At 44.8% G+C, this 25,916-nt stretch overlaps 1 protein-coding gene across 2 annotated transcripts in view; it reads left to right on the forward strand.

The window, feature by feature from the left end:
* Window positions 1-23,877, forward strand: part of LOC143766909 (uncharacterized) — a 67,881-nt gene extending 44,004 nt beyond the window's left edge. The window contains exons 1-2 of one of the 2 annotated variants that reach the window (XM_077254905.1): window positions 15,279-15,332; window positions 16,108-23,877. In XM_077254905.1, the coding sequence (XP_077111020.1) occupies window positions 15,287-15,332; window positions 16,108-19,262 (3,201 nt within the window). In that variant the 5' untranslated portion in view covers window positions 15,279-15,286 and the 3' untranslated portion in view covers window positions 19,263-23,877. Of the gene's footprint in view, window positions 1-15,278; window positions 15,333-16,107 lie in introns of those variants that run through there. The other variant, XM_077254904.1, reaches the window with a different exon arrangement.
* Window positions 23,878-25,916: the final 2,039 nt, after the last annotated feature.

Raw genomic sequence — 25,916 nt, forward strand, 5'->3', positions numbered from 1 at the left:
TTTACCAAGGGTAACAAGAGAAAATGGACCCCTAAAGTTGTTGAACAATTTGTCTTGAGTACGCTGATACCCCACATGTGGGGGTAAACCACTGTTTGGGCGCATGGCAGAGCTCGGAAGGAAAGGAGCGCCATTTGACTTTTCAATGCAAAATTGACTGGAATTGAGATGGGACGCCATGTTGCGTTTGGAGAACCCCTGATGTGCCTAAACATTGAAACCCCCCACAAGTGACACCATTTTGGAAAGTAGACCCCTAAGGAACTTATCTAGATGTGTGGTGATCACTTTGACCCACCAAGTGCTTCACAGAAGTTTATAATGCAGAGCCGTAAAAATAAAAAATCATATTTTTTCACAAAAATGATCCTTTCGCCCCCAATTTTTAATTTTCCCAAGGGTAAGAGAAGAAATTGGACCTCAAAAATTGTTGTGCAATTAGTCCTGAGTACGCTGATACCCCATATATGGGTGTAAACCATTGTTTGGGCGTATGGCAGAGCTCGGAAGTGAAGGAGCGCCATTTTACTTTTCAATGCAAAATTGACTGGAATTAAGATGGGACTTCATGTTGCGTTTGGAGAGCCCCTGATGTGCCTAAACATTAAAACCCCCCACAAGTGACACCATTTTGGAAAGTAGACCCCCTAAGGAACTTATCTAGATGTGTTTTGAGAGCTTTGATCCCCCAAGTGTTTCACTACAGTTTATAACGCAGAACCGTGAAAATAAAAATTCTTTTTTTCCACAAAAATGATATTTAGCCCCCAGTTTTGTAATTTCACAAGGGTAACAGGATAAATTGGACCCCAAAAGTTGTTGTCCAATTTGTCCTGAGTACGCTGATGCCCCATATGTGGGGGGAAACCACTGTTTGGGTGCATGGCAGAGCTCGGAAGGGAAGGAGCGCCATTTGGAATACAGACTTAGATGGATTGGTCTGCAGGCGTCACGTTGCATTTGCAGAGCCCCTGATGTACCCAAACAGTACAAACCCCCCACAAGTGACCTCATATTGGAAACTAGACCTCCCAAGGAACTTATCTAGATGTGCTGTGAGAACTTTGAACCCCCAAGTGTTTCACTACAGTTTATAACGCAGAGCCGTGAAAATAAAAATTCTTTTTTTTTTCACAAAAATGATTTTTTAGCCCCCAGTTTTGTATTTTCACAAGGGTAACAGGATAAATTGGACCCCAAACGTTGTTGTCCAATTTGTCCTGAGTACGCTGATACCCCATATGTGGGGGGGAACCACTGTTTGGGCGCATGGAAGAGCTCGGAAGGGAAGGAGCGCCATTTGGAAAGCAGACTTAGATGGATTGTTCTGCAGGTGTCACATTGCATTTGCAGAGCCCCTGATGTACCCAAACAGTAGAAACCCCCCACAAGTGACCCCATATTGGAAACTAGACCTCCCAAGGAACTTATCTAGATGTGTTGTGAGAACTTTGAACCCCCAAGTGTTTCACTACAGTTTATAACGCAGAGCCGTGAAAATAAAAAAATTTATTTTTCCCACAAAAATGATTTTTAGCCCCCCAAATTTTTATTTTCCCAAGGATAAAATAAGAACTTGGACCCCAAAAGTTATTGTCCAATTTGTCCCGAGTACGCTGATACCCCATATGTTGGGGTAAACCTCTGTTTGGGCGCACGGGAGAGCTCGGAAGGGAAGGAGCACTGTTTTACTATTTCAACGCAGAATTGGCTGGAATTGAGATCAGACGCCATGTCACGTTTGGAGAGCCCCTGATGTGCCTGAACAGTGGAAACTCCCCAATTCTACCTGAAACCCTAATCCAACAACACCCCTAACCCTAATCCCAACGGTAACCCTAACCACACCCCTAACCCTGACACACCCCTAATTCTAATTCCAACCCTAATCCCAACCGTAAATGTAATCCAAACCCTAACCCTAACTTTAGCCCCAACCCTAACCCAAACTTTAGCCCCAACCCTAACCCTAACCCTAACCCTAGCCCTAACCCTAGCCCTAACCCTAACCCTAGCCCTAATGGGAAAATGGAAATAAATACATTTTTTTAATTTTATTATTTTTCCCTAACTAAGGGGGTGATGAAGGGGGGTTTGATTTACTTTTATATTGTTTCTTATATCGGATTTTTATGATTGGCAGCTGTCACACACTAAAAGACGCTTTTTTATAGCAAAAAAGTTTTTGCGTCTCCACATTTTGAGACCTATAATTTTTCCATATTTTGGTTCACAGAGTCATGTGTGGTCTTGTTTTTTGCGGGACGAGTTGACGTTTTTATTGGTAACATTTTCGGATGCGTGACATTTTTTGATCGCTTTTTATTCCGATTTTTGTTAGGCAGAATGACCAAAAACCAGCTATTCATGAATTTCTTTTTGGGGAGGCGTTTATACCGTTCCGCGTTTGGTAAAATGGATAAAGCAGTTTTATTCTTCGGGTCAGTACGATTACAGTGATATCTAATTTATATCATTTTTTATGTTTTGGCGCTTTTATACGATAAAAGCTATTTTATAGAAAAAATAATTATTTTTGCATCGCTTTATTCTGAGGACTATAACTTTTTTTTTTGCTGATGATGCTGTATGGCGGCTCGTTGTTTGTGTAACAAGATGATGTTTTCAGCGGTACCATAGTTATTTATGTCCGTCTTTTTGATCCCGTGTTATTCCACATTTTGTTCGGCGGTATGATGATAAAGCGTTTTTTGCCTCTTTTTTTTTTACGGTGTTCACTGAAGGGGTTAACTAGTGGGACACATTTATAAGTCAGGTCCTTACGGACACAGGGATACTAAATATGTGTACTTATGTTTTTTTTTAATTTACATAAATAAATGTATTTATTGGAACTAATATATACCGTATATACCCAAGTATAAGCCTAGGGTGGGAAATGCAGCAGCTACCGGTAAATGTCAAAAGTAAAAATAGATACCAATAAAAGTAAAATTGATTGAGACATCAGTAGGTTAAGTGGTTTTGAATATCCATATTGAATCAGGAGCCCCATATAATGCTCCATACAGTTCATTATGGCCCCATAGATGCTCCATATAACAATGTGCCCCATATAATGCTCCATACAGTTCATTATGGCCCCATAGATGCTCCATATAACAATATGCCCCATATAATGCTCCATACAGTTCATTACGGCCCCATAGATGCTCCATATAACAATGTGCCCCATATAATGCTCTATACAGTTCATTATGGCCCCATAGATGCTCCATATAACAATGTGCCACATATAATGCTCCATACAGTTCATTATGGCCCCATAGATGCTCCATATAACAATGTGCCTCATATAATGCTCCATACAGTTCATTATGGCCCCATAGATGCTCCATATAACAATGTGCGCCATATAATGCTCCATACAGTTCATTATGGCCTCATATATGCTCCATATAACAATGTGCCCCATATAATGCTCCATACAGTTCATTATGGCCCCATAGATGCTCCATATAACAATGTGCCACATATAATGCTCCATACAGTTCATTATGGCCCCATAGATGCTCCTTATAACAATGTGCCACATATAATGCTCCATACAGTTCATTATGGCCCCATAGATGCTCCATATAACAATGTGCCCCATATAATGCTCCATACAGTTCATTATGGCCCCATAGATGCTCCATATGACAATGTGCCACATTTAATGCTCCATATAGATAATTATGGCCCCATAGATGCTCCATATAACAATGTGCCCCATTTAATGCTCCATACAGATCATTGTGGCCCCATAGATGCTCCATATAACAATGTGCCCCATATAATGCTCCATACAGATCATTATGGCCCCAGAGATGCTCCATATAACAATTTGCCCCATATAATGCTCCATACAGTTCATTATGGTCCCATATATGCTCCATATAACAATGTGCCCCATATAATGCTCCATGCAGTTCATTATGGCCCCATAGATGCTCCATATAACAATGTGCCACATATAATGCTGTTGCAATAAAAAAAAATGACATACTCACCTCTCGTCGCTGCCTGCTGCTCCTCAGCGTCCCGTCTCCGCAGTGACTGTTCAGGCACACTAATACGTCCTCGTGCCCTCTGACCTGAACAGTCACAGCCAGAAGACGCGGAAGACCGAGCGGCGGTGGAACGAGGGAAGGTGAATATGGAATACTCACCTGTTCCCTGTGTGGTCCCTGGCAGCTTCTCCCTGACAGATGGTCTCCAGCGCCGGCAGCTTCTTCCCCTGTTCAGCGGTCACTGGTACCGCTCATTACAGTAATGAATATGCGGCTCCACCCCTATGAGAGTGAAGTCCATATTCATTACTTTAATGAGCGGTACCACGTGACCGCTGAACAGGGGAAGAAGCTGCCGGCATCGGAGACCACGGGACATGCTGGGACTACGTCAGCAGCGCCAGGAGCAGGTGAGTATGTGACCGTCGTCGCTCCCCCTCGTACGCCCACCCCCCCGCCGACCATGACTCAAGTATAAGCCGAGAGGGGCACTTTCAGCCCATTTTTTGGGGCTGAAAATCTCGGCTTATACTCGAGTATACTGTATACGGTATATTTTTTTTATTTAAAAAAACATGCAAATTTTTCTTTTTTTTAATTTGTCCCAGGGTGGGACATCATGCTATAGTGTCAGATCGCTGATCTGACACTTTGCACAGCACTGTGTCAGATCAGCGATCTGACAGGCAGTGCTGGAGGCTTGACGGCACCTGCTCTCAGCATGCACTTGCAAGCCACCTCCCTGCAGGACCCAGAAGGAGCCCCGCAACCATTTTGGATCCAGGGCCTACAGGGAGGAGACACATCATGTTGTTCCGAGGGTCTCAGGGAAGCACCCAGGGAGCTCCCTCCCTGTGCGATGCTTCCCTATGCCACCGGAGCGCTGCGATCATGTTTGATCGCAGTGTTCCGGGGGTTAATGTGCCAGGAGCAGTCCGTGATCGAATCCTCTTTTTTTTTTTTAACAAGCACCATAGCGAATGTAAGTCCTAAAAATGTTTTCATTTCTAGGACATTAGTTGGTGTCCATAAATTTGACCTAGCATAATAGGTTTGTGGATTCTGGCTGATGAATTGGGACGCATATAAATTTGTTTGTAGGATAATATGCTCTAGCAAGCTATCTGTCAGAATTTCAGAAACAAATTAAAAAAATTAGCTGGTCCAAAATTTTCCACCTCCACATTTATATCAGGAATGGCATTAAACTTAGGGATGAATGGAGTAGCCGAATACGAAGCCTCCCATCTGGGAAATGCTACATCAAGAGGCAAAGCCCCTTGGACATTGGTGTGCACCAATTCACGAGCACTAGGGACAGCGCTAGTACTGGGCATTGTTCCCTGAGTTGGAGACATTTCTCCAGAAGCGCTATTTGTCCTTCTTGTTGTACTGGTCCTTGTGTGTGAGGATGGACCAGAATCACTGCTCATTTCTGAGCTATCACTGTCGCTACTACTAAAGCCCTCGAAATCCACATCACCATCTGGCACTGCACTTTCTTCGCTGTCAGAACATAAAAGTGCGTAAGCCTCCTCTGCACTGTAATACTGACGGGACATTTTATTCGTTTTCATTTATTTTTTCTGGAAATAAAAAACTCTGACGTGACTGACAGTAAGTGACTGACGTGACCAAATTATTGGGGAGACATTTGAGAAAAGCCTAATTCTTTAGCCTAACCCTAACTTTAGAATAAACTCTAACCCTAACTTTAGCCTAACAGTAACCCTAACTTTAGCCTAAAAGTAACCCCAACAGTAAGGCCGGGGTCAGACTTGCAAGAAACATGGCCAAGTCTCGCAAGTTAATACCCGGCAGTGCCGCCGACACTCGGGATCGGAGTGTGCGGCTCCATGTATTGCTATGCCGCCGCACACTCCGATCCGAGTGCGGGCAGCAGTGCCGGGTACTTGCGAGACTCGACCGTGTTTCTCGCAAGTCTGACTCCGGCCTAACCCTAACTTTAGCCTAAGACCATGTGCACATGTTGCAGATTTTCCCACGGATCTGCAGCAGTTTTCCATGCGTTTAACAGTAGCATGTTAACCTATGGAAAACCAAATCCACTGTTGACATGTGTAAAAAAAACGTGCGAGAACGCAGCATTGTTTTTTCCACAGCATGTCAATTCTTTTGGCGGATCTGCAGCGTTTCTGCACCCATAGACTTGCATTGATTCAGGCACATCCGCAGCAAAACCGCAGATGTACAAAAGATCTGCGGTTTGGTTGTGGGTGAAACGCTGCAGATCAGGAGGAGGGAGTGTGTGGGCGGTGACTGTGTGCGTGTATGTGTGTGCAGGTGGGGTCTGCGGGCTGTCCATGGGTCTGCCAATGCGTCTGCGAGCTGTCCGGGGTTTTGCAGGGCTGTCCAGTTGTGTGCGGCGCTGTCCAGGGGTCTGCGGGGGTGGGTCCTTGGGGGGTTATGTGTGTGTGTCTGTGTGTGTGTGTGTTTGTGCAGGCATCGTCCGATGGGACTACAAGTCCCACCGGGCTTTGCTTGCTACAGTGACAGTTATTGATACATTAGCCAATGATGGGACAGTAGTAGTGCAATCATCCGGCTAATGTGTTGAATGTAAAAAACAAAACACATACATAGACATACAGTACATACAACATATACAGGGGTTGGACCAAATAATGGAAACACCTGGAAACATCAACAAAAGTTAGTTTAATATGGTGTAGGTCCACCTTTTGCGGCGATTACAGCCTCAATTCTCCGAGGTATGGATTAATACAAGGTGTGAATTGTTTCCATAGGAATTTTAGCCCATTCTGCAGTTAAAACACCCTCCAGTTCTTTGAGCGACGATGGAGGCGGAAATCGACGTCTAACTTGAATCTCTAAAATCGATCATAAATGCTCAATAATGTTGAGGTCTGGGGATTGTGGGGGCCAGATGAGATGCTCAACTTCATTAGAATGTTCCTCGTGCCATGCGTTAATGATTCTAGCTGTATGAATTGGTGCATTATCATCCTGAAAGATGGCGTTCCCCTCCGGGAACAGTGCTTGAACCATTGGATGCACTTGGTCGCCCAAAATGCCTAAATAATCTCGGCTGTTAATTCTTCCATGAAGGGATATCATTGGCCCTGCAGATCTCCACGAAATAGCACCCTAGATCATCATAGAACCTCCACCATGTTTTACGGTTGGGAGAAGGCAGTCTGGATGGAATGCTTCTTTCAGCTGTCTCCAAACGTAGACTTGGCCGGAGGTCAGAAAAGAGGGTAAACGATGATTTGTCTGAGAATATCATATGTTTCCACTGCTCGATGGGCCAATTCTGGAGGTTTCTACACCACTCTAAACACTTGGAAACATTTGTCATTGAGAGCAGCGGTTTTCTTATTGCAGCTCTTCCATGGAATCCAGATTTGTGCAGCTTCCGACGAACAGTTCTCGTGGAAACTGGGTTCTGTAGGTGTTTATTGAGCTCAGCAGTGATTTTCAGAGCCGTGGTCTAGCGATCCTCTCTCACAATTCGCTTTAGAGTCCAACGGTCTCTCTCAGTCAACTTTGACTTTCGGCCGGCCCTGTGTTTTGCTGCGGACATTTTTTCTTCTCTTTCAAACGCAGTCATTACTTTGGAGACAGTATCTCTTGACACGCCAAGCATTCGGGCACTTTCTGTTACACTAGCGCCTGCCATACGAGCACCAACAATTTGGCCTCTTTGAAAATCCGAGAGGTCTGCCATTGGTATCAGGTTCTCATCAATGTTCTTACAATTCTGCAAAGCAAACAGTTAATTTACATACACATATCACAAATAATCAACTACAAAACATTACCATATGTCACTGTTTGCATGTTTATCACATGTTCAAAGATTATGATGCCAAAAACGTTAGCTGTTTCCATTATTTGGTCCAACCCCTGTAACATACAACATACAGTACATAAAACATATAACATACAACAGACAACAATACATACAACATGAGGAGGCGTATACATAATAAAATCAAGTACAATAATGTTAAACAATACAAGTCATAACTGGTACAGGAGGAGAGAGGACCCTGCCCATGAAGGCTCACAATCTACAAGGGATGGGTGAGAATACAGTAGGTGAGGGTAGAGCTGGTCATGCAGCGGTTTGGTCGATCGGTGGTTACTGCAGGTTGGAGGCTTGTCGGAAGAGGTGGGTCTTCAGGCTCTTTTTGAAGGTTTCGATGGTAGGCGAGAGTCTGATATGTTGTAAAAGAGGGTTCCAGAGTAGGGGTGATACGCGAGAGAAATCTTGTATACGATTGTGGGAAGAGGAGATAAGATGGGAGTAGAGAAGATCTTGTGAGGATCGGAGGTTGCGTGTAGATAAGTACCGGGAGACGAGGTCATAGATGTATGGAGGCGACAGGTTGTGGATGGCTTTGTATGTCATGGTTAGGGTTTTGTACTGGAGTCTCTGGGCAATGGGGAGCCAGTGAAGGGATTGACAGAGGGTAGAAGCCGGGGAATAGCGGTGGGACAGGTGGATTAGTCAGGCAGCGGAGTTTAGAATAGATTGGAGGGGTGCGAGAGTGTACAAGGGGAGGCCACAGAGCAGGAGATTGCAGTAGTCAAGGCAAGAGATAATGAGGGCATGGACTAGGGTTTTTGCAGATTCTTGGTTTAGGAATGTACAGATCCGTGAAATATTTTTGAGTTCAAGTCGGCAGGAAGTGGAAAGGGCTTGGATATGTGGTTTGAAGGAGAGATCAGCGTCAAGGATTACCCCGAGGCAGCGAGCTTGTGAGACTGGGGAGAGTGGGCAGCCATTTACTGTAATGGATAGGTTCGTTGCCGGGGGTCGCGTGAAATGGGGGAAAGATCATGAATTCTGTTTTGTCCGTGTTAAGTTTCAGAAATCTAGCGGAGAAGAAGGATGAAATAGTGGACAGACATTGAGGGATTCTGGTTAGTAGGGAGGTGATATCTGGTCCAGAGATGTAGATCTGTGTGTGTCATCAGCATAGAGGTGATACTGAAAACCGTGAGATTCTATAAGCTGTCCCAGGCCAAAGGTGTAAATGGAGAAGAGCAGGGGCTTGCAGGACTGAGGGTGAGGTGAGGATGTGGTTTGTGAGTGGGAGACTGTCCGGTCTGTTAGGTATTACGAGATCCAGGATAGGACCAAGTCTGTGATGCCAAGGGATGAGAAGGTCTGTAATAATAGGGAATGGTCCACTGTGTCAAAGGCAGCCGACAGGTCGAGGAGGAGGAGGACAGAGTAGTGTCGCTTGCTCTTGGCGGTTAAGAGGTCATTGGTGACCTTAGTTAGGGCAGTTTCAGTGGAGTGGTGTGACCGGAAGCCAGATTGTAAGCGATCGAAAAGGGAGCAAGAAGAGAGATGGGAGGATAGTTCAAAGTAGACGTGTTGTTCCAGTAGTTTGGAGGCATAGGGGAGAAGTGATATAGGGCGATAGCTAGATACAGAGGATGGGTCAAGAGAGGGCTTTTTGAGGATAGATGAGATTGAGGCATGTTTAAAACTTGAGGGGAAAACACCTGTTGTTAGTGATAGGTTGAAGAGATGGGTTAGGGTTTGGATGAAGACTGTGGCGAGGTTTGGGATGAAGTGGGATGGGATGGGGTCAAGTGCACAGGTGGTGAGAAGCGATCTTGAGAGTAGAGTGGAGAGTTGATCTTCTGTAATGGTGGAGAAGTTGGTTTTGGAGGTGGAGGGCTGGGAAGTTGGGAGGAAGGGCTCTGGTTGTTGTTGACCAAAACTGTCTCTGATGTTGTCAATCTTCTGCTTGAAAAATGAGGCAAAGTCTTCAGCTGAGATGAGCGGTGAGGGAGGAGGTGTTGGGGGACGGAAGAGAGAATTGAAGATGTTGAATAACTGTTTAGGGTTGTGAGACAGGGAGGATATGAGAGATGAGAAGGTTTGTTTAGCTGTGGCGAGTGTGGTCTTGAAAGTAGTGAGGGACTGTTTGAATGCGATGAAGTGCTCGTTGGAGAGGGATCTTTTCCATCTCCACTCAGCAGCCCTGGAAGCTCTCCTCAGTTCTTTGTTCAGGCTGGTGTGCCAGGGCTGTCTGTTGATTTTGCGAGCTTTGGTATGTGTAAGTGGGGCAGCAGATTCCAAAGCTACAGCTATTGTGGTGTTATATAGAGCGGCAGCGTCATCCGCATTGTGTAGGGAACTTATGTCTGTGAGAGGGAGGAGGGATTCAGAGAATGAGTGTAGGTCAAGGTGTTTAAGATTTCTGCAAGGGTGTGAAAGGTTGTGGGGTGGGGATTGTAGACATGGAGTGGAGAGGGAAGAGAATGTGAGAAGGTTGTGGTCAGAAAGAGGAAGAGGTGAGTTAGAGAGGTTAGATAGGGAGTAGAGGCGGGGGAAGATGAGGTCCAGTGTGTGACCGTCTTTGTGGGTGGCTGCAGAAGACCATTGAGTTAGGCCGAAGGAGGAAGTGAGAGATAGAAGTTTAGTGGCAGCTGAGAGGGAAGTGTCAATGGAGATGTTGAAGTCGCCCATGATGATAGTGGGGATGTCCGCAGAAAGGAAATGAAGTAACTAGGTGGTTAAGTGGTCAAAGAAGGTGGTGGCTGGCCCTGGGGGTGGTAAATGACAGCCAGTTGGAGGGGGAGTAGATGTGCACAGAGTGCACCTCAAAGGAAGGGAGGGTGGCAGTGGCATTGGGGTGAAGGAGCAGTTATCTGACAGGAGAAAACCAACTCCTTCGCCATGTTTGCTGCTGGGGCGGGGTGTGTGAGAAAGGTGGTGATGGCGAGGAAGGAAAGTTTGGTAGCAACAAAAGATCATGGATGTCGGAAAGCTTGTTGCGGACAGCGAGTGTTCCACAGAGCTCCTGTTAGTGGGACTGGGGAAGCAGGGGCTGTGTGAATGGGTATAAGGTTAGAGAGGTTATGGAAGTCTGTGATAGAGCGTGGATAGGAGGTAGAAATAACTGTGGGGATGTGGTGAAGAGGGCCAGGATTTGGAGAGATATCACCAGCAGTGAAAAGGAGCATAGAAAGTGTTAGCAGGTGGGAGCAGGAGAGGGCATGAGGTGGCTGTCTGTGTTTGGAGACAGAGGATTGTATGTTGAGGAACAGTTCTGAGTAGGAGGTGAGATGGATGGGGAGGATTGAGGAAGAGATGAACAGTTCCTTACTTGGTGTAGGGATTAGGGGAGTTAGCAGAAAGTGAAGGATTATAGGGGTGAGAGTGAAAACAAACAGAAACATTGTTTACAGTGACTGGGCAGTTATCTTTAGTTCCCTTCTGGTTCAATTCTGGTTTTAATTCTACTGTAATCTTCACACTTCTAGGACACACTTCTAGGAATCACACTGCAGACTAAAGTCTTTGCAGACTTGAGCTATGCAATATATCTGCCACAAAGTGCACTCAGGTGTGAACCAGAGAGGAGTGGTCTCTGTTCATCTTGGTCAGAGAATTAAGAGTGGACCAGATGCATATAATCAAGCCAAAGTAAACAAGGTCATAAATAGCACGGATGGAAGGGGTGTTTGGGTGAAGCTGGGGTTGGTTGAGAGACATACCAAGTGGAAGATAGGAGTAGAGGCAAGTCTGTGTGGAAAGATGGATGACACTACATGCAGTTCATAGACAGACAGAGCAGGAGAGCTGTGTGGATCAACATACCATGTGAATGCTAGGTGCAGGGGCGAGTGTGTGTGCAAAGCTGGGTGATGTAGCATATGCATTTCATAGACAGACAGAGCAGGAGAGCTGGGTGGATCAACATACCTGTAGGAAGAATATACATGCTTGTTATCTATGTATAGATCTATCTATCCATCTCATTCCTTCTATCTATTATCTATCTATATTTATGTCTATTATCTATCATCCATCTACCTATCTATCTGTGTGTATAATGGAGTGTGGGCTGGACAAATGTAAATGAGGAGGTTGGACAAGAAATGACATAACAAATCTTTTTTTGTTCAATAATACATCGTTATTTAGCTTTCAAAAATGAATTAAAAACGCGCACCTGCATCTTCTGCCAAGAGATGCAGATTCAGTGCAGAAAAATCTGCAGGCAAATCTGCAACATGTGCACATACCCTAACAGTAACCCTAAATTTAGCCTAACAGTAACCTTAAGGCCTCTTTACATTTCCGTCGGAATGTGAACATTGCTATGCGTCGTTCTGTGCAAAAAACGCATCCTGCAAAGTTGCCCGCAGGATGCGTTTTTGCACATAGACTTGTATTACTGATGCACCGCGATGTAAGAACACTAGTGTTGAGCATTCCGATGCTGCAAGTATCGGGTATCGGCCGATACTTGCTGTATCGGAATTTCCGATACCGAGATCCGATATTTTTGTGATATCGGGTATCGGTATCGAAACAACATTAATGTAAAAATGTGTAAAAGAAAGAATTAAAATAAAAAATATCGCTATACTCACCTCTCCGACGCAGCCTGGACCTCAGCGAAGGAACCGGCAGCGTTGTTTGTTTAAAATTCGCGCTTTTACATGGTTACGTGAATTCCCGGCTTGTGATTGGTCAGGGCGGCCATGTTGCCGGGACGCGGACCAATCACAGCAAGCCGTGACGAAATTACGTCACGGCTTGCTGTGATTGGTCCGCGTCCCGGCAACATGGCCGCCATTAACCAATCACAAGCCGTGACGTCACGGGAGGCTGGACTTGCGCACTTTTTAAAAAGCGCGCGTGTCCAGCCTCCAGTGACGTCCCGGCTTATGATTGGTCACGGCGCCATGTTGCCGGGACGCGGACCAATCACAGTAAGCCGTGACGAAATTACGTCACGGCTTGCTGTGATTGGTCCGCGTCCCGGCAACATGGACGCCATTAACCAATCACAAGCCGTGACGTCACGGGAGGCTGGACTTGCGCACTTTTTAAAAAGCGCGCGTGTCCAGCCTCCAGTGACGTCCCGGCTTATGATTGGTCACGGCGCCATGTTGCCGGGACGCGGACCAATCACAGTAAGCCGTGACGAAATTACGTCACGGCTTGCTGTGATTGGTCCGCGTCCCGGCAACATGGACGCCATTAACCAATCACAAGCCGTGACGTCACGGGAGGCTGGACTTGCGCACTTTTTAAAAAGCGCGCGTGTCCAGCCTCCAGTGACGTCCCGGCTTATGATTGGTCACGGCGCCATGTTGCCGGGACGCGGACCAATCACAGTAAGCCGTGACGAAATTACGTCACGGCTTGCTGTGATTGGTCCGCGTCCCGGCAACATGGACGCCATTAACCAATCACAAGCCGTGACGTCACGGGAGGCTGGACTTGCGCACTTTTTAAAAAGCGCGCGTGTCCAGCCTCCAGTGACGTCCCGGCTTATGATTGGTCACGGCGCCATGTTGCCGGGACGCGGACCAATCACAGCAAGCCGTGACGTAATTTCGTCACGGCTTGCTGTGATTGGTCCGCGTCCCGGCAACATGGCCGCCCTGACCAATCACAAGCCGGGAATTCACGTAACCAAGTAAAAGCGCGAATTTTAAACAAACAACGCTGCCGGTTCCCTCGCTGAGGTCCCGGCTGCGTCGGAGAGGTGAGTATAGCAATATTTTTTATTTTAATTCTTTCTTTTACACATTTATATGGTTCCCAGGGCCTGAAGGAGAGTTTCCTCTCCTTCAGACCCTGGGAACCATCAGGGATACCGTCCGATACATGAGTCCCATTGACTTGTATTGGTATCGGGTATCGGTATCGGATTGGATCCGATACTTTGCCGGTATCGGCCGATACTTTCCGATACCGATACTTTCAAGTATCGGACGGTATCGCTCAACACTAAAGAACACACGTTCCATACGTCGTTCACTGGATGCGTCAGTATTTGGCGGACCGTTGTTGCGAAAAAACATTCAAGGGAACTCCGCCCCCTTCTCCCCGGGACTTTACAGTGGGCAGCGGACGCTTTCAAACACTGTGTCTGCTGCCCACGTTGTGGCGAATTTGCACATCATCGGTACGTCGGTCCGACGCTTAGCGACGGCCCTGTACCGACAGAAGTGTGAAAGAGGCCTAACTTTAGCCCCAACACTAACCCTAACTATAGCACTAACCCTAACCTGCCTTATCTGTTTTTTTTACTTTTTAACAAGATCGCTGACTGGCACAGCTGTTGCCAGCAGCACTTGTAACACTATTTCTCCTCTAATCTCTCACTGACATCTCAAGAGAAACAGCGTTTTTATGAGGCAGATCGCCCGGGAAAGTTCATTGCTACAACACACTTTCATAGTGATTATACAAATTAAATATACACAACTAAATGCACATGGCAAGATGGCAACTCAGTTTCCTTGTCCAAAGAATCTTCAACAAAAAAAAAAAAGGCGACTCCGTGCCGCCAGAATGGGGCCGAATTGAGCCTAGTAAGCACTTGTAACACTATTTCTCCTCTAATCTCTCACTGAGATCTCAAGAGAAACAGCGTTTTTATGAGGCAGATCGCCCGGGAAAGTTCATTGCTACAACACACTTTCATAGTGATTTGTCTCATTGGCTGGTGTGATGCTGATGTCATCAGGACCTAAACCAATCGGGTCTCGATAAGGTCGGGTGTCACAGTAAGGGTTGTGCGCCGGAATCCCATCGTTATAGCTAGCGCCGATGTTTATCTACCGTTGGCTATCATGAAGCGGTTAAGTTAAGGGTACCATCATTTCTGTCCAGGCCTATTTCATGAGTTTTTTGGGGTTTTTTTATTCTGTGGAAGCATGGTTAAAAAGCAATGTCTGACTTTCATTTGTTCATTCTCATAGATTTTTGATTTATTATTATTTTTGTCAGATTCAAGTTATTTATGTGACCATTGTGGGTTTTTCTGTCATTAAACCAGGGATACCAACAATTTTGACCACGTGTGTAGGAGGAATGAATATTTTGACTCCACAGCCACTTTCTGGAAATCAGCACGAAGTGGATGTTGGAGAGTGAAAATTAAAATTTGCCATTTTATTACCCAGTACATAGTGCCCAGATTGTTCTCCCAGAGACACACACCGCAAATTAAGTGGATTCACCTCACTATATAATATTACTAAATACAGGGATCCTAAATGTTGTTTGAGCACACTGCAAGACTCAGAAGTGAGAGCAGATTTTGCTGGATTGGTTAATAGAAACTCTGTTACTTTTCAACAGCCTTTGAGCCACTAGAAGTGTGGGAACCTCTGTTTCTACATTGACAGATGATGGACCTGAGTGGGGACTTGGCTTTTTGTGAGATGAGAATAGGTATTATTTTCACCTACATAACAGTGATTGATTTCTTTTTATTCGATAGTTGGGAGGCAGAATGAACAAACAGTTGAACACCACGCACTACTGGCTCATCCAACAAGGTTTTCTATTAGACTGTGAACTGTCATTGTCTTGATGAAAAATTACCTGTCACCCCCAAAATGGAAGGTGAGCTAAGCCCACTGTCATCAGGAGCTTATCTACAGCATTCTGTAATGCAGTAGATAAGCCCCCAATGTTACCTGAAAGATAATAAAAAGAGGTTAGATTATACTCACCCAGGGGCGGTCCCGCTGCGGTGGGCGTCACTGGTCCGGTCCGGCGCCTCCTATCTTCATTCCATGACGTCCTCTTCTGGTCTTCACACCACGGCTCTGGCGCAGGCATACTTTTTCTGCCCTGTTAAGGGCAGAGGAAAGTACAGCAGTGTGCAGGTGCCGGGAAAGGTCAGAGAGGCCCGGCTCCTGCGCATTGCAGTAAATTGCCCTGCCCTAAACAGGGCAGACAAAGTATGCCTGCGCCGGAGCCACGTTGTGAAGACCAGAAGAGGACGTAATGGAATGAAGAAAGGAGGCGCCGTACCGGACCAGCGACGCCCTTCGGACCGGACCCCAGCGGGACCGCCCCTGGGTGAGTATAATCTAACCTTTTTGATCATCTTTCAGTTAACATCGGGAGCTTATCTACAGCATTACAGAATGCTGTAGATAAGCCCCTGATGACTGGGCTTGGCTCACCTTCCATTTTGGGGGTGACAGGTTCCCTTTAAAGTTTTTTACATAGCTTGCCACTTTTATGGACAGTTTAAGTAGAAATGTTCAAAAATATAAAACTCAAGGATATTTTATTAAAAAAAAATGTTTTTTGTCTTGGCAGATGACTGTACCAGGAGATCAGAGGGACAGCTGACATCTTCAATTTTTAAATCTGATGATCTTCAGATCCTACAAGATACAACTAAAGTGATTGCTGTTACTCCAGATATATCGACATCCATTCACAGCAAAGATCTGTCATCCGATCCTATGAAACAGGTCCCATCTTCTGATTCATTACTGACTACTAACGAAAATCAAAGTCACAAAAGAGGCATTAAAAAACAAACTGCTCCTAAAGCAAAGAAGTCATTTTCATGTTCAGAATGTGGGAAATGTTTTAACAAGAAATCAGATTTGGTTAATCACCATAGAATTCACACAGGGGGGAAGCCTTTTTCCTGTTCAGAATGTGGGAAATGTTTTAACCAGAAAGGGAGTCTAGTTAGTCACCAGAGAACTCATACAGGGGAGAAGCCTTTTTCCTGTTCAGATTGTGGGAAATGTTTTAACCAGAAAGGGAGTCTAGTTAGTCACCAGAGAACTCATACAGGGGAGAAGCTTTTTTCCTATTCAGAATGTGGGAAATGTTTTACCCACAAAGAGAAACTTGTTACACACCAAATAACTCACACAGGGGAGAAGCCTTTTTCCTGTTCAGAATGTGGGAAATGTTTTAACCAGAAAGCGCTTCTTGTTAGTCACCAGAGAACTCACACAGATGAGAAGCCTTTTTCCTGTTCAGAATGTGGGAAATGTTTTACCCACAAAGAGAAACTTGTTACACACCAAATAACTCACACAGGGGAGAAGCCTTTTTCCTGTTCAGATTGTGGTAAATGTTTTAACCAGAAAGGGAGTCTAGTTAGTCACCAGAGAACTCATACAGGGGAGATGCCTTTTTCCTGTTCAGATTGTGGGAAATGTTTTAACCAGAAATGGCTTCTTGTTAGTCACCAGAGAACTCACACAGATGAGAAGCCTTTTTCCTGTTCAGAATGTGGGAAATGTTTTACCCACAAAGAGAAACTTGTTACACACCAAATAACTCACACAGGGGAGAAGCCTTTTTCCTGTTCAGATTGTGGTAAATGTTTTAACCAGAAAGGGAGTCTAGTTAGTCACCAGAGAACTCATACAGGGGAGATGCCTTTTTCCTGTTCAGATTGTGGGAAATGTTTTAACCAGAAATCAGATTTGGTAAATCACCGTGGAATTCACACAGGGGAGAAGCCTTTTTCCTGTTCAGAATGTGGAAAATGTTTTAACCAGAATGGGAATCTAGTAAGTCACCAAATAACTCACACAGGGGAGAAGCCTTTTTCCTGTTCAGAATGTGGGAAATGTTTTAACCAGAAAGGGAATCTAGTTAGTCACCAGAGAACTCATACAGGGGAGAAGCCTTTTTCCTGTTCAGATTGTGGGAAATGTTTTAACCAGAAATCAGATATGGTAAATCACCGTAGAATTCACACAGGGGAGAAGCCTTTTTCCTGTTCAGAATGTGGGAAATGTTTTAACCAGAAATCAGATTTGGTAAATCACCATAGAACTCACACAGGGGAGAAGCCTTTTTCCTGTTCAGAATGTGGAAAATGTTTTAACCAGAAAGGGAATCTAGTAAGTCACCAGAGAACCCATACAGGGGAGAAGCCCTTTTCCTGTTCAGAATGTGGGAAATGTTTTACCCACAAAGCGAAACTTGTTACACACCAAATAACTCACACAGGGGAGAAGCCTTTTTCCTGTTCAGAATGTGGGAAATGTTTTAACCAGAAAGGGAATCTAGTTAGTCACCAGAAAACTCACACAGGGGAGAAGCCCTTTTCCTGTTCAGAATGTGGGAAATGTTTTACCCACAAAGAGAAACTTGTTACACACCAAATAACTCACACAGGGGAGAAGCCTTTTTCCTGTTCAGAATGTGGGAAATGTTTTAACCAGAAAGGGAATCTAGTTAGTCACCAGAAAACTCATACAGGGGAGAAGCCCTTTTCCTGTTCAGAATGTGGGAAATGTTTTACCCACAAAGAAAAACTTGTTACACACCAAATAACTCACACAGGGGAGAAGCCTTTTTCCTGTTCAGAATGTGGGAAATGTTTTAACCAGAAAGGGAATCTAGTTAGTCACCAGAGATCTCATACAGGGGAGAAGCCTTTTTCCTGTTCAGATTGTGGGAAATGTTTTAACCAGAAATCAGATTTGGTTAATCACCGTAGAATTCACACAGGGGAGAAGCCTTTTTCCTGTTCAGAATGTGGGAAATGTTTTAACCAGAAATCAGATTTGGTTAATCACCGTAGAATTCACACAGGGGAGAAGCCTTTTTCTTGTTCAGAATGTGGAAAATGTTTTAACCAGAAAGGGAATCTAGTTAGTCACCAGAAAACTCATACAGGGGAGAAGCCCTTTTCCTGTTCAGAATGTGGGAAATGTTTTACCCACAAAGAGAAACTTGTTACACACCAAATAACTCACACAGGGGAGAAGCCTTTTTCCTGTTCAGAATGTGGGAAATGTTTTAACCAGAAAGGGAATCTAGTTAGTCACCAGAAAACTCATACAGGGGAGAAGCCCTTTTCCTGTTCAGAATGTGGGAAATGTTTTACCCACAAAGAAAAACTTGTTACACACCAAATAACTCACACAGGGGAGAAGCCTTTTTCCTGTTCAGAATGTGGGAAATGTTTTAACCAGAAAGGGAATCTAGTTAGTCACCAGAGATCTCATACACGGGAGAAGCCTTTTTCCTGTTCAGATTGTGGGAAATGTTTTAACCAGAAATCAGATTTGGTTAATCACCGTAGAATTCACACAGGGGAGAAGCCTTTTTCCTGTTCAGAATGTGGGAAATGTTTTAACCAGAAAGGGAATCTAGTTAGTCACCAGAGAACTCATACAGGGGAGAAGCCTTTTTCCTGTTCAGATTGTGGTAAATGTTTTAACCAGAAAGGGAGTCTAGTTAGTCACCAGAGAACTCATACAGGGGAGATGCCTTTTTCCTGTTCAGATTGTGGGAAATGTTTTAACCAGAAATCAGATTTGGTAAATCACCGTAGAATTCACACAGGGGAGAAGCCTTTTTCCTGTTCAGAATGTGGGAAATGTTTTAACCAGAAAGGGAATCTAGTTAGCCACCAGAGAACTCACACAGGACAGAAGCCTTTTCCTGTTCAGAATGTGGGAAATGTTTTAACCAGAAAGGGAGTCTAGTTAGTCACCAGAGAACTCACACAGGGGAGAAGCCTTTTTCCTGTTCAGAAAGTGGGAAATGTTTTAAATGGAAACCGCTTCTTGTTAGACATCAGTGCAGTCACACAGAGGAGAAGCCTTTTTTGTTTTCTTAATGTGGGAAATATTTTACTTGGAAATCAACTGTTGACAAACATCAGAGACATCACATAGGGGAGAAGCCTTTTTTATGTTTATAATGTTGGAATAGTTTTAACCAAAACTTAATCTTCTTAAAGGGGTTGCCTCTTGTCATTCCTCATGTTTGCTGACAAAAGGATAAAATTAAACTTTATTAATTCCAAATGTAAAACTATACCCATAATTCACCCCCTTAAGGTTAGTCAGTAGGTGACTAATAGAAAAAACATGTACCCCAGAGTTCAGTATATAGGGTGAGGTGACGTATATACACTCACTCTCCAAGCCTCTCATTTCTATGGGTTTCATCGTCCTCACCAAAGGCGACTCATCAGTAGAGTATTTAATATTGATATCTTCAGCCATTTTTTTTAACCCAAAATACTTTTTAACCCCTCCCGGCACTCCGGAAGCCGGCACAGGGGCTGACAGCCCTTCTGCCTTTGGGTCGGAGACCCCGCGGCATAATGCGGCTCCAGATTGTTGCCATGGTGAGTCAATATCATCATGACGACATCCCGGTCACCACAGCTAGGGAACTTGGTGATCATGCGCAGTGCATGTCAGGAAGTCTCCCTGTGTAAGTGCAGCGCTGACAGCTTCTATGGCATGGTGATGCTGCTTCATCTGCATGCTATAGGAGTGATCGGCCTGCAAAAAATGATTGTCCCATAGTGGGACAAAGTAAAAAGTTAGAATTTAAAAAAAAATAAAAATTGTAAAAATATTTTTTTTTAATTCTAAAATAATAATTAAAAATCAATATATATTCTATCTCTAAATAATTATTTGAATGAAAAAAAAAATCTAAACAATAAAAATACACATATTTGGTATCGCCGCATCTGCAACGCCCCGACCTATAAAACTATCCCACCAGTTGTTCTGGCATCCTCAACTTTGTGCTTAAGAAAAGCAACATGACAGACAGCTAAACTCCTGTCTATGCATTGAGGTAGACGCAGGGGGTCCGTTACAACTTTTATTGATAGGATCAGTGTAAAACTATAAGAAAAAATGAAAGTACTCAGTACAAGGCATACAACATATCTACATACACAGCATTATGTATGGTACAGGACATTCACAGTGTAAGTGCACAACATGGCGGTAGTATAAACATCTGTAATATCAAAAGGCTACTTTGATATAAAATATATTTAGAACAGAGTAGTTATATAATACAACATGGTGAGCTCTAACAAGGGGAAAACAATAACTCACCGACTGTGCTATGTGGAGGTAAACAACCAGATGGGCTGAAAATCAGGGAGACAATCAGCATGTCAGCATCCATGAGGCCAAAATGGCTACTGGAGAAGAAGGGAGCAAGGCTAATGCGGAGGCTGATGGGAAACTACGGAGGCCTTGATGAGCCTTAAAGATTAAAGATTGAATTGAACAGTAAGCAATGAAACAGAAAGTAAACTACAATGAGAACATTGTTGGATAAGTTATCACAATACACCACACTTCAATAATACAAAGCATTGTAAACTGATTATATGCATTTGTACAAAGGCTTGACACTCCCCGTCTGGTGTCCAGTGGAAGCAGTTTTCCGTTTTGCTTGGGGATCTTGATCACCTTCCGGACCTGTCCATCTTGACTTGGGAAGAGTTTGGTTACCAAAGGTAGAGGCCACGTGTTCCTTTTAGACTGAGTGCTTCCAGGTTCCATATTGGGCTTACTAGCTTGCCATTTGTCTCTTGTCTGTAACGTAGAAACTGCACTCATCAAAGTGACCAATGACCTTCTGACAGCAAAATCTAACGGTGACCACTCTCTGCTCATTCTTCTCGATCTTTCTGCAGCTTTCGACACTGTTGACCACCCTCTCCTACTCTCTAGACTCCAGTCACTAGGCACTAAGGACACTGCTCTCTCCTGGTTCTCCTCCTATCTTTCTGACCGCTCCTTCAGTGTTCTGTTCGCTGGCTCCACTTCATCTCCTCTTCCTCTCACTGTTGGGTTCCTCAAAGCTCAGTCCTTGGCCCCCTTTTCTTCTCCCTCTACACTGCCCCAATGGGACAGACCATCAGCAGATTTGGCTTTCAGTACCATCTTTACGCTGATGACTCACAACTATACAACCTCTGGCAAAAATTATGGAATCACCGGCCTTGAAGGATGTTCCTCAGAATTGAGTGATTCCATAATTTTCCACCTATGCTTGGTTAAAAAAAAAGTAACCATTACTGACTACCACATTTTTTGTTCTTGATTTCTTTTAGTGTTTCTTAAAGCCAGAAAGTTGCCGTTTGAAATGACTTTAGTTTTGTGCCATTTCTGTGATCTGCTTTTTTTCTACAAAATTAAACAACTGAATGAACATCCTCCAAGGCCGGTGATTCCATAATTTTTGCCAGGGGTTGTACATGTCAACCCTGACCTTACCTCCGCTGTACTACAGAATGCCAGTGACTGACTGTCTGCAGTCTCCAACATCATGTCCGCTCTCTATCTGAATCTCAACCTCTCCAAAACTGAACTTCTTCTGCTCCCACCATCTACTAACCTCCCTAAATCTGACGTTTCCCTCTCCGTGGGTGGCACCATAATAACACCCCGGCAGCAGGCCTGCTGTCTGGGTGTTATGTTTGGCTCTGATCTCTCCTTCACCTCCCATATACAATCTCTTGCCCACTCGTGCCGCTTACACCTAAAGAATATCTCTAGAATCCGCCCTTTTCTCACCATGGTAACAACAGAAACCCTCACTGTCGCCCTGATCTACTCCCGCCTGGACTACTGCAATGCTCTATTAATTGGCCTCCCCTTTACTCGACTTTACCCTCTCCAGTCCATCCTTAATGCAGCAGCCAGGGTCGTCCATCTAGCTAATCGTTACTCGGACGCCAGTCATTACACTGGCTGCCCATTCCTTTGAAGTCCACACCGTCAGACTCTTTAAGCCCTTCTCTTTGCGGGTGGCGGTTGTTTACCGCCCTCCAGGTTCCTCCCGCCTGTTTCTAGACCACTTCGCCACCTGGCTTGCTCACTTTCTATCCTGTGACATCCCCACCCTCATCATGGGAGACTTTAACATCCCCATAAATGATCCCCTCTCCCAATCTGCCTCTCATCTTCTTTCTCTAACTTCTTCATTCGGCCTCTCACAGTTTACTAATTCTCCTACGCATGAGGACGGGAATACTCTGGACCTGGTTTTCTCCCGTCCCGGATCGCTGCACGACTTTACTAACTCCCCTCTCCCGCTTTCGGACCACAACCTTCTTTCCTTCTCTGTCAAGAATTGTCTCCTCACCCGGGACACCCCCACGTACCACACTTATCGGAATACACGCTCCATTAATACCCAGCAGCTTATGGACAATCTCCACACATCTTTAGCCCCCATCTCCTCCCTCTCCTGTTCAGACTTAGCATTATCACACTTCAATAATACACTGAAGAATACCCTAGATGAAGCAGCACCTTCTACACGCAGAAAGACCCAACACAGACAACGGCAGCCCTGGCACACTATGCAAACACGCTTTCTTCAGCGTTTTTCAAGGTGTGCAGAGCGGCAGTGGAGAAAGTCTCTCTTAGCAGAAGACTTCATCCACTATAAGTTCATGCTCAAAACCTATAACTCTGCCCTTCATCTGGCCAAACAATCCTACTTCACCGCCCTCATCACCTCACTATCCAACAACTCAAAATGACTTTTTGAAACCTTAAACTCCCTCCTGAAACCTAAAGTACAGACCCCCATCACCAATCTCAGTGGTGAGGATCTAGCCACTTCCTAGAAAAAATCAACCACATCCATCAGGATATCTCAGCACAATCTCCTCAGTGCCTGGATCCCCTTCCCTGCCGCACCTCAAGCTCACTAGACATTTTTGAGCCTGTCTCAGAAGAAGAAGTTTCCAAGCTCCTCGCTTCTGCTCGGCCTACAACCTGCAACAGTGACCCCATTCCTTCACCTCTCCTGCAGTCTCTCTCACCAGTAGTCACCACTCACCTGACTAAAATATTTAACCTCTCTCTTTCTTCAGGTATCTTTCCCTCCTCATTTAAACATGCCATCATAACCCCTTTACTTAAAAAGCCATCCCTGGACCAGAACTGCACTGCTAACTACAGACCTGTATCTAACCTTTCCTTCATCTCTAAACTCCTGGAACGCTTGGTCCACTCCCGTCTAATCAGCTATCTCTCGGATAACTCTCTTCTTGACCCCTTACAATCTGGTTTCCGCTCTTTACACTCCACTGAAACTGCCCTCACTAAAGTCTCTAATGACCTACTAACAGCTAAATCCAAAGGTCATTGCTCTCTGCTGATTCTCCTGGATCTCTCTGCCGCCTTTGACACTGTGGATCACCAGCTCCTTCTCACTATGCTCCGCTCCATAGGCCTCAAGGACACAGCCCTCTCCTGGTTCTCCTCCTACCTCTCTGACCGCTCCTTCACTGTATCCTTCGCCGGCTCCTCTTCCTCTCCTCGTCCCCTCGGGGTTCCGCAGGGCTCAGTCCTAGGCCCCCTCCGCTTCTCTCTATACACGGCCCCTATTGGACAAACAATCAGCAGATTTGGGTTCCAGTATCATCTCTATGCTGATGACACCCAATTATACACTTCTTCCCCTGTCATCACCCCTACCCTAATTCAAAATACCAAGGATTGTCTGTCTGCTGTCTCTAACATCATGTCCTCCCTCTATCTGAAACTAAATCTCTCCAAAACGGAACTTCTTGTGTTTCTCCCTTCTACTAACCTCACTCTTCCCAACATTGAAATTACCCTGGAGGGTTCAACCATAACTCCCAAGCAGCATGCCCGCTGTCTTGGGGTCATATTCGACACCGAACTTTCCTTTACTCCCTATATCCGGTCCCTCACTCGCTCTTGTCACCTGCATCTTAAAAACATCTCCAGAATCCGACCTTTTCTCACCCTTGAAACTGCTGAGACTCTTACTGTCGCTCTTATTCATTCTTGTCTGGACTACTGCAACTCTCTTCTAATCGGTCTCCCTCTTACCAAACTTTCTCCTCTACAATCCATCTTGAATGCGGCAGCCAGGGTCATATTTCTGTCCAGCCGATGCCTCCATCTTGTGCCAGTCATTACACTGGCTACCCATTCGCTACAGGGTCCAGTATAAACTCATCTCTCTCACCCACAAAGCCCTCCACAGTTCTGCACCGCCTTATATCTCCTCTCTCATCTCTGTCTATCGCCCTACACGTGCCCTCCGTTCTACAAACGACCTAAGACTAACATCCCCCGTAATCCGAACCTCGCACCTCCGTCTCCAAGACTTCTCTCGTGCTGCGCCAGCTCTCTGGAATGCACTTCCCCAGACGATCAGACTGATACCTAGCCCCGACCTATTCAAGCGCGCTCTAAAAACCCATCTCTTCAAACAAGCCTACCACATCAACTACTCAGTAAACTAATTTTGCCCTGTTCTCTCCTTCCAAATATTACTCTGAATCTGCCCCCTACTATTCATCTGTCTCCACACCCTCCATGCACACGATAACTGCACTTGATACTTTACTATTGCACTTAAACACACAGGCTGATGACCGGATCATGCAGCTTTATATGAAAATCCCTATTAATTATAATTGTCAGACCTGAAATAACGAGCACTTTTCACCTATTGTGTCCCCCCCATTTCCTTGTAGATTGTAAGCTTGTGAGCAGGGACCTCACCCCTAATGTCACTGTTTAAATTGTCTTAACTTGTATTGAATTTGTCTGTATATGTCCCCGCTTAATTGTAAAGTGCTGCGGAATATGTTGGCGCTATATAAATAAAGATTATTATTATTATTATAATTGAAAGCACTTGTTCTTACCCACAAACCTCTCCACAGTGCGGCACCCCCTTACATCTCCTCCCTCATTTCTGTCTATCGGCCTAGCCGACCACTGCGCTCTGCAAATGACTTTTGACTAACCTTTGCACTAATCCGTACTCCCACTCCCGACTCCAAGACTTCTCCCGTGCTGCGCCAATCCTCTGGAATGCTCTACCCCAAGGTATTAGGACCATCCACAACTTGCATAGTTTTAGGCACTCCCTCAAAACACATTTGTTCAGAGCGGCCTATCACGGTCACTAATCAGTCATTTTATGTTTGTGTGTAGCCCATTCACTATCTCCATCTACCCCCCACCCCCTGAAGATGGCTGGACCATCATTGTAAATACATCACTGTAGATACACACCTGTACTTTGTATCCCCCCACCTCATTGTAGAGTGTAAGCTCTCACGAGCAGGGGCGGCTTATTGTGCTCTAATTATTAGATTTCTGTTATGCTGTAATGTCTATTGTATGTACAAGTCCCCTCTATAATGTAAAGCGCTGCGGAATATGTCAGCGCTATATAAATAAAGATTATTATTATTAATTGTAAGTATCTAGGGCAATAAATATGAGCCTCTGTGTTAATATTAATGAGGTTTTCTGGTATTTTTAAAAATTTAGGGAACATAAAGTGTTACAGAAATAGTGTTTAGTTTTTTG

Source organism: Ranitomeya variabilis, chromosome 4 (assembly GCF_051348905.1).
Source record: "Ranitomeya variabilis isolate aRanVar5 chromosome 4, aRanVar5.hap1, whole genome shotgun sequence".
Classification (NCBI taxonomy): Eukaryota; Metazoa; Chordata; class Amphibia; order Anura; family Dendrobatidae; genus Ranitomeya; species Ranitomeya variabilis.